The sequence below is a fragment of the Gossypium hirsutum genome, chromosome A07 (assembly GCF_007990345.1).
Source record: "Gossypium hirsutum isolate 1008001.06 chromosome A07, Gossypium_hirsutum_v2.1, whole genome shotgun sequence".
Taxonomy (NCBI): domain Eukaryota; kingdom Viridiplantae; phylum Streptophyta; class Magnoliopsida; order Malvales; family Malvaceae; genus Gossypium; species Gossypium hirsutum.
The window spans coordinates 20,129,931-20,142,552 of NC_053430.1; the positions used below are offsets into that span (position 1 = coordinate 20,129,931).

At 31.5% G+C, this 12,622-nt stretch overlaps 2 protein-coding genes across 2 annotated transcripts; one reads left to right on the forward strand and one right to left on the reverse strand.

Moving 5' to 3' along the window:
* Positions 1 to 2,989: 2,989 nt before the first annotated feature.
* Positions 2,990 to 6,112, forward strand: LOC107953278 (proteinaceous RNase P 2). Its single transcript, XM_041074104.1, is given in 9 exon segments — positions 2,990 to 3,363; positions 3,414 to 3,553; positions 3,556 to 3,836; positions 3,878 to 4,069; positions 4,404 to 4,505; positions 4,632 to 4,807; positions 5,083 to 5,203; positions 5,572 to 5,640; positions 5,751 to 6,112. Coding segments are annotated over 9 exon segments (1,698 nt in total). The 3' UTR covers positions 5,994 to 6,112.
* Positions 6,113 to 6,200: 88 nt separating this feature from the next.
* Positions 6,201 to 11,615, reverse strand: LOC107953279 (fatty acyl-CoA reductase 3). Its single transcript, XM_016888527.2, has 10 exons — positions 11,326 to 11,615; positions 11,131 to 11,234; positions 10,844 to 11,046; positions 10,655 to 10,755; positions 9,590 to 9,782; positions 7,468 to 7,629; positions 7,252 to 7,333; positions 6,893 to 7,162; positions 6,678 to 6,805; positions 6,201 to 6,594 (listed from the first exon to the last, which is right to left on the reverse strand). The coding sequence occupies exons 1-10, from the start codon at positions 11,402 to 11,404 to the stop codon at positions 6,441 to 6,443; spliced, it is 1,476 nt and encodes a 491-aa protein (XP_016744016.1). The 5' UTR covers positions 11,405 to 11,615; the 3' UTR covers positions 6,201 to 6,440.
* Between the last annotated feature and the right edge of the window lie 1,007 nt (positions 11,616 to 12,622).

Sequence of the window (12,622 nt, forward strand, 5' to 3'; positions counted from 1 at the left end):
CAGTAGTGTATGTCGCACGGCTTAGCACATGGGTGTGAGACTTGGTCGTGTGACCCCTGCACTTAATTATTGAAAATTAAATTTGTTCACATGGCCTAGCACACTGGTGTGTGGTTAGCCGTGTGACCCAAGTCATAGAGTTACACGGGTATGGACATGGGTTGGGATATGGCCGTGTGCCTCATATTGAATGCCCACATGGCCTAGGACACGAGTGTGTCACTTGGCTGTGTGAGCCACACGGCCTAGCCACATGGGCATGTATCCCTTACACCTAAGAAAAATTTTGAAATTTCACAAAAAATTCCTTGAGTTCCCGATTTAGTCCCAACTTGCTTCAAATGCATAAATTGGACCTCGAGGGTTCATTTAAGAGACAGTATGATTGAATATGATTGGTTTCAGATATGAATAGTAAATAACATGAATTAGTTTTATTTGTTTTTTAAACTTCGGTAATGCTCCGTAACCTTATTCCAGCGATGGATATGGGTTAGGGGTGTTACATAACTTAAATATAGTAATCCATACATACGAACTTACCTCGACGACTAAGGCGTAAAAACGAAGCTGAACTAAGCTGAGGCTTTAGCTTTTCCCCGATCTAAATCCGTACGTGGTCTATCTTTATCTAAATAGACAAATTCAATCCATTTAATACGCATAGTATTCAATTTAGTCAATATTTCATATTTAAGCAAAATTACTATTTTACCACTAACCTTTTAACTTTTCACAATTTAGTCTTTAAGCTAATAAATTGAAATTTAAGCATTTTAATCCTCTTTTCAAGCTAAAAAATTTCTCTAGGGACTTAAACCAACCCATACCAATCATCATTTCATAAATTTAACATGAAATTTTACTATTTTTACAAACAAGTCCCTAAATGCAATTTTCATAAAAAATCACTTTTCAAAACTTGTTTATTTATCAAAAAAGACTCATAATCTATCATTAAACATCAAGAATCATACAAAATCATTCATGGCGTAACCCTCAATCTTTAACAATTTTAAAAATTGATCCCCAGGCTAGCTAGATTAAGCTAAAATAACTTTAAAAACATAGAAATCATTAAAGACATAGTTGAAAACACTTACATGCAAGTAATTATTGTAGTCGAATCAATAAACCCTAAAAATGAATATTTTTATTTTGAAATTCGGTGGAAAAAGATGGAGTCATTTTAGTTTTATTTATTTTAACCTTAATTACACATTTACCTTTTTAACCTTTAAAAGCATTCAAAATTTCAATAAAACCTCGCCATGAATATCCACTAACTATAGAAATGGTCTAATTACCATCGAAGTCCCCTCACTTTAAAGTTTCATAGATATTTGACACCTTTAACCAATAGAACTCTACTTTTGTACTTTTTTTATGATTTATTCCTTTTCACTTAATTAATCATGCAAATGTCAAAATTTCTTAATGAAATTTTAATACAACCTTACTAACGTCCCATAGACATTAAAATAATAAAAAATAATAATTTACTCGTTATATTTGTGATCCCGAAACCATTGTTCCTAGTTCACTAAAAACGGATTGTTACAGGAATGGTCCAGTAAACTATCCGATTTCACTAAAAACGGATTGTTACAGGAATGGTCCAGTAAACTATCGAAGTTTATAAAATAATTGTATTAAAACATTTGTTTAATTTGAAATAAAATTTAGTTAAATTTTTAGAAAAACTCATGAGTTAATAAAAACTGATTTAATTATACACTTTTCTATAATGGTGATTTCCTTTGAAACTTTAGCTAATTCCTAGTTTATTTATTACCCAAAATTCAGTTATAACTTAGCAACGGATAGTGATATTCAATTTTTTTCACAGATATTAATTTAGTTTTAATTAAACTAAAACGAAATTATTTAGTGTATAATCAAATCTAATTCCAAGTTCATTATCCTAAATTCAAATTAAAAAATCATGCATGCGAAATAACCTTAAATCTAAATCCCATGCTATAATATAAATAATTAAGTTCCAAAATAACATGAATTATAAAAATAAGCCTAATAATAGCTTTCATATAAATAAAATGTTTCCTAGCCTTCCGTATATCATGTCCACGTCCTAACCTGATGTGTTATTTGTAGAAAAAGAAATAAAAAGGGGGTAAGCTATGAAGCTCAGTGTGAGTTTCATCACAAGAAAATTGGTGCAAACGATTAAGCATACAGAAACACGACATATAGAATAACTCACGATAGCAATTTCAGAATATTGATATTTCAAATCATTCAACAATACATATATAAAATATTAGAAATCTCAAAATTGTATGTGCATGCTTTATAAATGCAATACAGTTTTGGTTTAACAAAAAAAGTCCTATCTCACCACTACATACAACAATATGAATTCCTCTTAACTCCGACCACTTACACATAGGGTTATGGTTTTAACCATCAATGGTTTACAGATAAATTGCCCATGACTGTGGACACACAACAAAAACACTGTAGATGGAATCTTTAAACTCATACTTGTATATATATTATAGATTATACCTTCTAATAAGATACCATTTTATAAGGTTGTATCACTTTACAAAACAATGTAATATAAAGTTATGACTTTATAAGATAACTTTACACACAAAAATTATCTCTTTACAACTCAATTATTCATAAAAAAAATTATAATTTACTAAAATTTTTAAAATAATAAAATATTATTATCCACCATAAATATCTCTGTTTTTAGTAAAGAAAATTGAATCTTGATTTTTGGACCATTACTTTACTTAGAATCAGTATGGCATACATATATATATGAGTGGTAATACCAATTTGAAATGATTATTTTAAAAATTTCTTGTTCATTGAGAAATGTTACTTTCTATTTTAATAATAATAATACTACTAATAAAATGCTTTTTTTTCATTTTATGTGTTGAAAGCTTAATTGATAAAGCAGAGCTTAAAGCCCAATGTAAAATTACAGAGTCAGCCCAGCTCTAGCTTATAAATGATATGTAACGGCAACTTCCCCAGAATCCCAGCAATCAAAGGAAAAGGCAGGGTTTTTGCGGTTCTGATATTGAGGCAAATCTTTAGGGTTTTATATCCGGGGAAAGTAGTATCCATGGCTACCCCAAGCCATCACCAAAACGCCATTCCTTCAACCAAGAAAAAGAAAACCCACAAAAACCCTGAAGCCAATTTTCTTTATGAACTCAATTCTTGCTCCAAATCCAAAGACCTCAAAGGCGCTATTTCCCTTTACGACTCTGCTCTTTCCAGCAATACTCGCCTCAACCAGTCCCATTTCAACACCCTGCTTTACCTTTGCTCCACTTTTGCCACCGACCCTGACTCCAAAGATCTTGCTTTACGATACGGGTTTCGAGTTTTTGACCACATGATGGCCTTAAATATCCACCCTAATGAAGCTTCTATTACCTCCATTGCCCGTTTATCCGCGGCAAAGGTGATGGTGATTACGCTTTTGAAATGGTTAAGAAGTTGGGTGATTATCAGGTTTCGCCACGGCTTCGTACTTACGAGCCTGCATTGTTTGTTTTTGCCAGAAGTTGGAAGCAGAGAAGGCTTATGAAGTTGAGGAGGATATAGATAAGATGGGGTTGAGCTTGGAGGAACCTCAAATTGCCGCTTTATTGAAACTAAGTGCGGATACGGGGAGAGGGGAGAGAGTTTATAATTACTTGCATAAGTTGAGGAGGAGCGTGAGGTGGGTCAGTGAGGAAACATGCAAGGTTTTGGAGGACTGGTTTTGCTGTAAAGCAAGCGAGATTGGTTCTGATGTGGGTTCAGTGAAAGAAGCGATTTTGAGGAATGGTGGGGGGTGGCATGGTTAGGGTGGATTGGGAAGGGCGTGGGTGGTCAGAGGAAACAGCAAGGTTTTGATGTTGCTGTGCGGAGATTGGTTGTGTGGTATGAAGAAGGAATGTCAGGATGTCGATGTTGCTGCTGCGGGGAGCAGTTGGATTGTGTTGATATTGATGATGTGGAGACTGAGAAGTTTGCTCTTTCAGTTGCAGGATTGGCTTTGGAGAGAGAGGTTAAGGCTAACTTTAGGGAGTTTCAGGTGAGGAACATATTTGCAAGTTGCTCCTTTTTCATTATGCAATGTTTTTTATTTTTTATTTTTATGATTGATTATATATATGTTAAGTGAAATAAACCTCTAAAACGGAGTTGTAGGCAACTAGGTTTAGACTTTATACCATTAGTGCAGGTTGACACTCCGAATTTTGTTGTTCCTGTTGCAGAATGTTTAATATTTTGATTAATTTGTTTGTTACAATTTCATTATAATATTGACATGTAAAATGATATCTTGATATTGCAAATTCCCACTGTACCTAATTCTTACAGTTTCTCCTTTATGATTTACTTATTCATTTATATCATTAATAAAGGATTGGTTGGAAAAAAATGCGGATTATGAAGCCATAGTGGACGGAGCAAATATTGGGCTCTACCAACAAAATTTTGCAGAGGGTGGATTCAGTGTTCTTCAGGTTGTATATCCAACGGTTGGCTTGTCTACTCTGCTTTCATATTGTGCTCACTCAATTTCTGTTACTAATTGTTATTCTTTATTTTTTATTATTGTTTTTTTTTTTGTAAAAATTGCAATAGAACAGCTTAATGCCGTCATAAAAGAAATGTATACTAGAAGTGGGAATAAATGGCCACTTGTCATCCTGCATAATAAGCGTGTGCGAGCCCTCTTGGAAAATCCTTCCCATAGAAAGTTGGTTGAAGAATGGATGGCTAATGGTGTTCTTTATACAACACCACATGGCTCCAATGATGATTGGTATGGATGTTGAAAAGACAAGCTAACTTTGATTCATTTGTTCATTCCACATGTTAAATCTGATTTAATATCTTATTTTTTGTTCAATCTGACTCGGCACTTTTTTTATAACTTGAGAAGTCTCCCTATGCTTGCGCTATATAATTTAGTATTTGCAGGGGATACAGTGCTGGTGTGCACTATTGGTGGCACAGAATTCATGCAGGATTATTCTGGTTTTCAATTGCTAATTGATGCTAATTTGATTGTAATAAAATGAATTCTTCTATTTACAGGTATTGGCTTTATGCCACTGTAAAACTTAGATGTCTGCTTGTGACAAATGATGAAATGCGGGATCACATTTTTGAACTCCTAGGAAGTAGCTTCTTTCTCAAATGGAAAGAAAGGCACCAGGTTTGTGCTGTCTGCAAACCTACTTGACATATGATCTTTCTTCTACTTTTCATATTAGTTGTTCTTGTTCTGATGTAATAAAAAGCATATTTGGCAATATTTTTAAAATTTACATTTACCTTTTTCTTTTATTTTTCTGCATCAGAAATGCCACTTAGGTTGGACCAGTCTATGACTCTGTATAAGACATTTTCTTCTATTCTCTGATAAGTTGGCAAATGGTCCAATTCTGATTTTGGACATGGATTTTAATGCTTGACTTTCTATTTTGACATTTGTTTGAATTCTCAAGGAAAGGCTCTTACTCAGTTCATGATTAGCATTAAACCGGATCCCATTTTGCAAAATGATTTTGGTTTTATTTGCAGGTTCGATATACATTTCTGAAAGGAGCCCTGAAACTTCAGATGCCACCTGCATACTCTATCGTCATTCAGGTATTCATGGGTTATTTGCTGATGTATTTTCATATCGGTCAAGGTCATGATTTAGCTGCTGTCAAACTGTAGTTTCCATTGGAATATAAAGAAATGAATGTGTGTTTCAGGAATCCGAAAAAGGATCATGGCATGTTCCCATTGTATGTGAGAGCGACGAGGAGTCATTGAGAAGTTGGCTCTGCATTACCAAGCCAGGTGGATGTGAAGATGAAGGTAAAACTGGTTCCACCATGGAAACTTGTGAAATTGTTGATGGTCCCTGCTGCAAGTCAAGTGAGAATAGGAATAATGAAAAGTGTGATGATAAAACCACATCCATGACAGGTAAAAGGAAGGAGAGATCCCCATGATTCACATTGCTACTGTTATTCAATTTATAAGTGGCAAAGCCTGTTTCAAAGCCCACAGTTCTTTTGCACTTGTACCATTGAACCTGCCAATCCAAATAATCTTCCAATTTTGGGTCAAAGTTTACACTTGCAACAATTTCACCTCTTCTATTAGTTTAAACCGACAACCTGTCGGGTCCGACAAATCTCAAAAAACAACGAACGGAATACCATAACATGGTTGCTTCAGTTGGGTATCTCAAATCCCGAAAACTTGGAACACATACATGCACATATGATATATTCATGAAGGCAATATATATTACAAACACACTGATGGATATGGTTTGATGATATTCTGAACACACTTTTCGTCAACGGCTAAACATAATATTCATGCTGCCACACTAATTATACCATGAATTTGAAAAGCATTAAGGAAATATTTCCCTTATTTTGCCCCTTAAATCACTTGAAAATGTATTTTACGATGCCAGGAATATGAATGTTCATGAAGTAATCTTCCCAATCAATGCTTTTAGGGTCGAAATAGAGCATATCGTTCTCCACCAAGCTCGTTCTTGCTGTCATTCGCAACTTCTCGGTGTTTAAATCATCGAAACTGTACTCAACAAAACTGTGAAGTTAATTTTCTTTTTTGTAAACAGAGATTGAATGAGAGTAAGAAAGTAGAAGAGGACATACGTGGCATTGAAGAACAAGTAAGGTCTGTAAATGTCGACCAATCTCATGACCCAGTTGATCTTCCTATTCAGATTGCTGTAAACACCTTGAAAGAAATGACAGAAGGCTGCATTAGCCAATTCCAATCCCTGCAAACACACATGAAATGATAATTTTGTTGAATAAGGAGGAACCCCATTAATGGGAGGTTGAAAAGAAAGGTTATAGAGGGGTACCTTCAAAAGAAGCAAGTAACGAAATGCCATGTATCTTTGGAAGCTATCCATGCTGTTCATAACCGTAACCTTGCTAACAATCACAGGTTTTCCATCTTTGTTGATCCATGGATTCTTGGTGAAGTAGCGGAAGCCATAGTCTTGAAGATTAGAATACCTTAGGGGGTTTCTGATTGAGGAACCTACTTGGTAAATGGTTTGGGGTTGTTGATGTCTTGCCTCAGCTATCATTGCTACAATTATGGCGTTCACCACCATGTCTGCTGGTATCTGCAATTATTATATAATCAACAACCCATCCCAATTAGCATTCATTGATAAATGGAAAATTTGTATAATAATATAAAAATAAAGCTCACCACATCAACTATTGCCTCCAGATCTCCCAGGAAGAATGTTAATTTGCCTTTTGCATAACCAACTGCTAGGCTATCAATGGTTCTATCATAAACACATATACAAGTACTAGTTAAAAAGGAAAAAAAATCCAAGGCAAGAATTACTCATTATAGCTTAGCTTAATTCCAAAATATCTATTTCCCAATAAAAAAAATTATAGAATGAAATAGAAATACCTGATTCCTTCGACCCAACCAGGGAAGGGTTCTTTGTAAGTGCTAGTTACGATGGTAGGGCGAATGATGACTGCTGGTATAATGTCTTTTAATTCCCCCACCATCATTTCTCCCATTGCCTTGGTAAACACATACGTGTTTGGCCATCCATACCGCCTTGCCCTGTTTCATTTTCCCTTTTCTTTTTATTTTACGATATATTATTATTTATAAAACAAAAATATTTCTACCAAACTTAATTGTTTGCGTAAAACAAGCTTATGGATAGAATCACATTGTCTTTTTCTTGGAAAAATATATTAATATTGTTAGTATCATGACTTATCTTTCTGATTGTATAAATATATGATACTAATCATAAATATCTAGTAAGATATATGGAATCAAATTTAAAAGTTGAAACACATGACAGCCAACAGAAATTGCATACTTATGGAGACCCCACTATAAATTCTGTCCTATTCATGAATAAATGTTTTGTCTAGATATGCGAAGATTAGATGAAGGGAAAAATGGCTGTTGTTTTTGCTCTTTGCTTTTAATTTCATCAGTTTTGGCCGGCAGGGGTTGTGTGTGTTTGGTGTATAATTCACCACCTTATTAATGTCCTCATCTTTCTACTCTTCCAACTTTTAAATTTTCGTCATTCAACTTTTAATTTTAACATTTTAGTTTTTCTACTTGTTTGAATCAAAAGTAAAATTAGTGTAATTAATATCATTATTAAATCTGAATGTGTTAAGGATTTTAATTTTTAAATTAAGCTTTTCAATATTGAAATGCCACATGTTCAAATTTAACGAAACCCATTAATAATATCATCATTTGAACTTTAATTTTCAAATAAAAATATATAGGGGTGTTTGGTAAACAGAGTTTTGAGTCTTTTTTTAGCTGATTTGGGCATAAATAGAGGATTGAGTAGTCAAAACCATTTAATTGTAGTGTTCAGTGAATGAAACTTTGTAAGAGTTTGTTGAGTTAAAACATTCAAAATAGTAAATGCAGACAACTGATTGGGAATGACATATCTGATCATGCTTTCTCAAAAGTTGCTCTCTTTGCCACATGCTCTCAAACCTAATGAGATACGTGGAATGAGATATTTATTTATTCCTTCAATATTTATGTACTCTTAATTTATTTTCAATTTATCCTTCAATATTTATGTACTCTTAATTTATTTTCAATTTACTTATGTCAAATGATTTCTTATGCAATTTCATATTAATTGAAATATGCTACTTGACAAATTTATCCAGAGCATGATATAATTATCAGTAATTTACATACTAAGAACATGATATAATTATCACTAAGAATATAGTTTACAATTATATTGATAGACTATTAATATTTATAAATTTCCACAAGGTTAATATTTGTAAATAAGGAACTTAATAAATTTGTTTATTTAAATTTTCAAAAATATTAACTAATTAATTTCTATAATGGATGTTTTAATTCATTGGTAATGGTGTTTTTTATTTCAATAATTTCACCCGATAAAGACTAAAATATTATAAATTAATAAATATTTAACAATAAAATGTATCATGCTTTAATTTGTCAAACACTTTTAAATAAACAGTTAATAGAATTAATTAATCAAATTAATTAATAGAATCAGTCGATCAAACCAACTATTATCTAATTGCCAAACAGGGCCATAGAAGCTTAAAAATATAATAATATCTAAAATTTTCATTTATTTATTGTATGTATATTTAGATGTATTTTTGTGATGATAAATAGTTGAACCAATTATCAAATCTAAAGTTATTTGTTTGTTTTTTTAAAATATTAATCTTTAATTATTAAAAAAATGAAAAATAGCAAAAATTTTCAATTATTATTTGTTATATAAATGATAGCTTATAAGCTTTACTGAATGAATAGAGTGTATTAGATAGGTGGATGTCAAGTTACTATCATGTCAAAGTTCATGCACGTGAATCCTATCCTCTCTTATTTATTCATGTCGATGACAACTCCACCCATTACTATGACCTATTTAAGTTAACCATACTTTCTAAGGCTTAATTGAAGTCAAACACATATACATATTGATATTTTATTTATTAACTGAAAAATAACATTAAAGAATTGGAAATGGAGTGACCTTTGAATGCCCAGATCTTTCATGGCAACGGTGATATCCTTATCAGAAGCACCTTGGAGACGGAGAAGATGAAGTTGATCCTCAACCACTTGCTTCTCAATGTTAACATCTAAGCCTGACACACCATTAAGTGTTTCCCCCATTCTGTATGAATTTTCAACTATAAGCCCAGACCTTTCCCCTGACACATATGCTGTCCAAAATAAATATTACACAACCATTAATTACTGCTTTCCTGCGTTTTTTTATATTTTGCATGAATGTTTAATACGGTATTTAAATTTAATTTTAATATTTAATTTAATATTTAAATTAAATAATATTATGTGATTTAATAAATATTTAACATATGTATTTTATTGAAAAATATAAATATTTAATTAGAATAAAAGAAAAATTCAGATATCAATTTTAAAATAGTTAAATATTAAATTTTAAAAAAATTTAAATATCAAATTAAACATTAAAAGAAAATATAGGCACCAAATGATTGAATAAAATAGCAAAGGGTGGTGCTAAGCAAAGGGTGAAGAGTTTTCAACTCTTCTTCTATTTCTAAATATATTATATTGTGTTGCAAAAAGGAACCAACGAAAAAATCTTTGTTCTTTACCGAGTTCATTTCCGATAAGATGGGAATGAAAGGCATTTGTTTTTAACGAATACGAATAATCTTTCATGTTTTGAATATACTTATCAAGTATATAATTAAGAATGAAATATATTTTTTAATTAAAATATGTGATAAGTCTTTATACTTTTTATAAATTTAGAATTTAATCTCTTTACTTTTATTTTTAGGAATTTAGTCTCTTTATTTTTTAGATTTTAAAATTCAAGTCCAATTATTAACATTGTTAATATTTTTATTAAATTTGTTGGTATGAAATTTTAAAATAAAAAAAAACACACACACTTGATTGCCATGTAATAGAAAAAACATATATTGTGGAATTTTGAAAAGTAAAACTAAATTCTTAGAAATAAAAGTATAGAGACTAAATTTTCAATTTATAAAAAGAACATAGACTTATGGAATATTTTAACTTTTTTTTTTATAGCAACCTGTGGATACGTGAACCAACACTTGTAGTTTGGCACATTTCTTGGCAAAGTCCACAACATATTTAGCTCCCAGTGTGTTGAGGCCTAGTGCCACATCATATCTACATTCAACAAACATTAAGATAAGTTTCTAATAATTTTTATGGCTTTTAAAAAAAAAAACAGAAATAAATTAAGTAGGTTATATACCTTTCATCAAAGTTGGTTGTTGCAGCAAGGTTAAGAAGAACATCGAGTTCCTTGCAAAGGAGTTGAAGCAAATCAGAATCATGGAGACCCAAATCTTGATGGGTTAAGTCACCTGGTATAACTGTAATTTTTTGTGATATAAAAGAGCTGAAATTGGTCCCACATTTCTTTTTCAGATTTCTGAACAGATCCTTCCCTACGATCTGTATCACAACAAAAATGGTGCAGTTGTTGAACAGATATGTGCTGCTTGAATAAATGATAGTAATAAATAGAAAGAAGAGAACCTCATGGTGCAAACGATGGATGGCGGATTTATGGTCGGCTGCTCTTACGAGAAGATATAATTTCTTGACATTGGGTTGAACTCTTAATATTTTCTCCACAAATACTGCATTTCAAAAGGGAAGCAAATTAAAACATTCGTACGTGTGGTGTGGGCTTTAATAAATTAAATGAATAAAAGGAGGAGTTGCTGTTACTCTTTGCCAAAAACCCAGTTCCACCAGTGACTAGAATGGATTTGTTATCAAGGAACTGAAGAGCACTTCCTAATTCCATCACAAAGTAAGGACAGAAAGAGAGGAACCAAAAAGGGAAAAATAAGAAAGGAGGGATGATAGTGAGGGTAGAGTGTAAAGGAAAGGATTGCTTATAAAAGGAAATCCAATGATCATTCAGCTGGAGGGGATGATGAATTAGATTATATAGAGAGAAAGGGTGGGCAATTTATGAGGGGTGGCGTACACCTAAGTAGTTGGGACGTGTAATTGCTTTCTCGTGCCCCTTGCTCCTCCTTTATATTTTCACTTTCTTTATGGAATTAATAAAATATATGATGAAATTTAAAAATCATATCAAAATAAATTATTATGTTATTTTGCTTTCACAATATTTGGGTAGAAAAATAAAATCAGGCATGCAATGTAAGAAATGCGTGAAGGGTGAACTACAATAAGAATCAGCAATTAAGGTATTGCGGTTTGAGGGTTTGTGCTGACATACGTACTTTTCCTCGACTCCCATGGCCATGCATGTCTGTCTTATGGCTACTTTATGCCATCACCTGATAGAGGCGATGTTAGAAAATACTTTAAGGGAGGTCAAAATTAAATTGTAATTTTTATGATAGTAAAAATATAATTTTATTATTTTAATAGTTTATATATTTATAACTTTTTAATGATTAAATTAAATTTTTATATTTTTAAGGGGGCAAAGTGTAATTTTATCTTTACTAATTTAAAATTTTAAAAATTTCAAAAGGCCTAAATAGAAAAATTTTCATTTTAGGGTCAGAGCCCCTACTACCCCTAACTACGCACTTGCACCTAACCCTTTTTCTAAACGTATATCTCCAATTCCTATTTCGTGTTGAATATGATTTTATTTAAATTTTATTACTCAAATTCAATTTCAAAGAAAAATATATAATTTTTTTTTTGACTCATACATGATTGATTGTATGTGTTTATAAATTGAGTTAAATTAGGTTCAACTTCAATATATGTATCGTATACATATGTTCAAGTCTTGTCTAGTTTGAAATATAAATATAAAATATTGTTCAAATTTATTCATATTTGTAAATGATAAACTCGAGCTAATTTAAACTCGTCCATTATTTTTAAAATTTTTTAAAATATATTATTTTTCTTTAATATTTAGTAAAATACATATACATTACTTTTACTACTGTTATATATATTTATTAAAATTTTAAATATAAACAACTTAACATATGTAATATATATTATAGCAATTTAAAGTCACAATTAA

Excerpts from the sequence above, each read along its gene's own strand:
- LOC107953279 (XM_016888527.2), bottom strand. The coding sequence starts at position 11,404 with ATGGAATTAGGAAGTGCTCTTCAGTTCCTTGATAACAAATCCATTCTA. Across the intron at positions 11,235-11,325 it reads AACTGGGTTTTTGGCAAAGA|TATTTGTGGAGAAAATATTA; the intron begins GTAACAGCAACT and ends TTTGAAATGCAG. Across the intron at positions 7,630-9,589 it reads AAAGATCTGGGCATTCAAAG|GGCAAGGCGGTATGGATGGC; the intron begins GTCACTCCATTT and ends AAAATGAAACAG.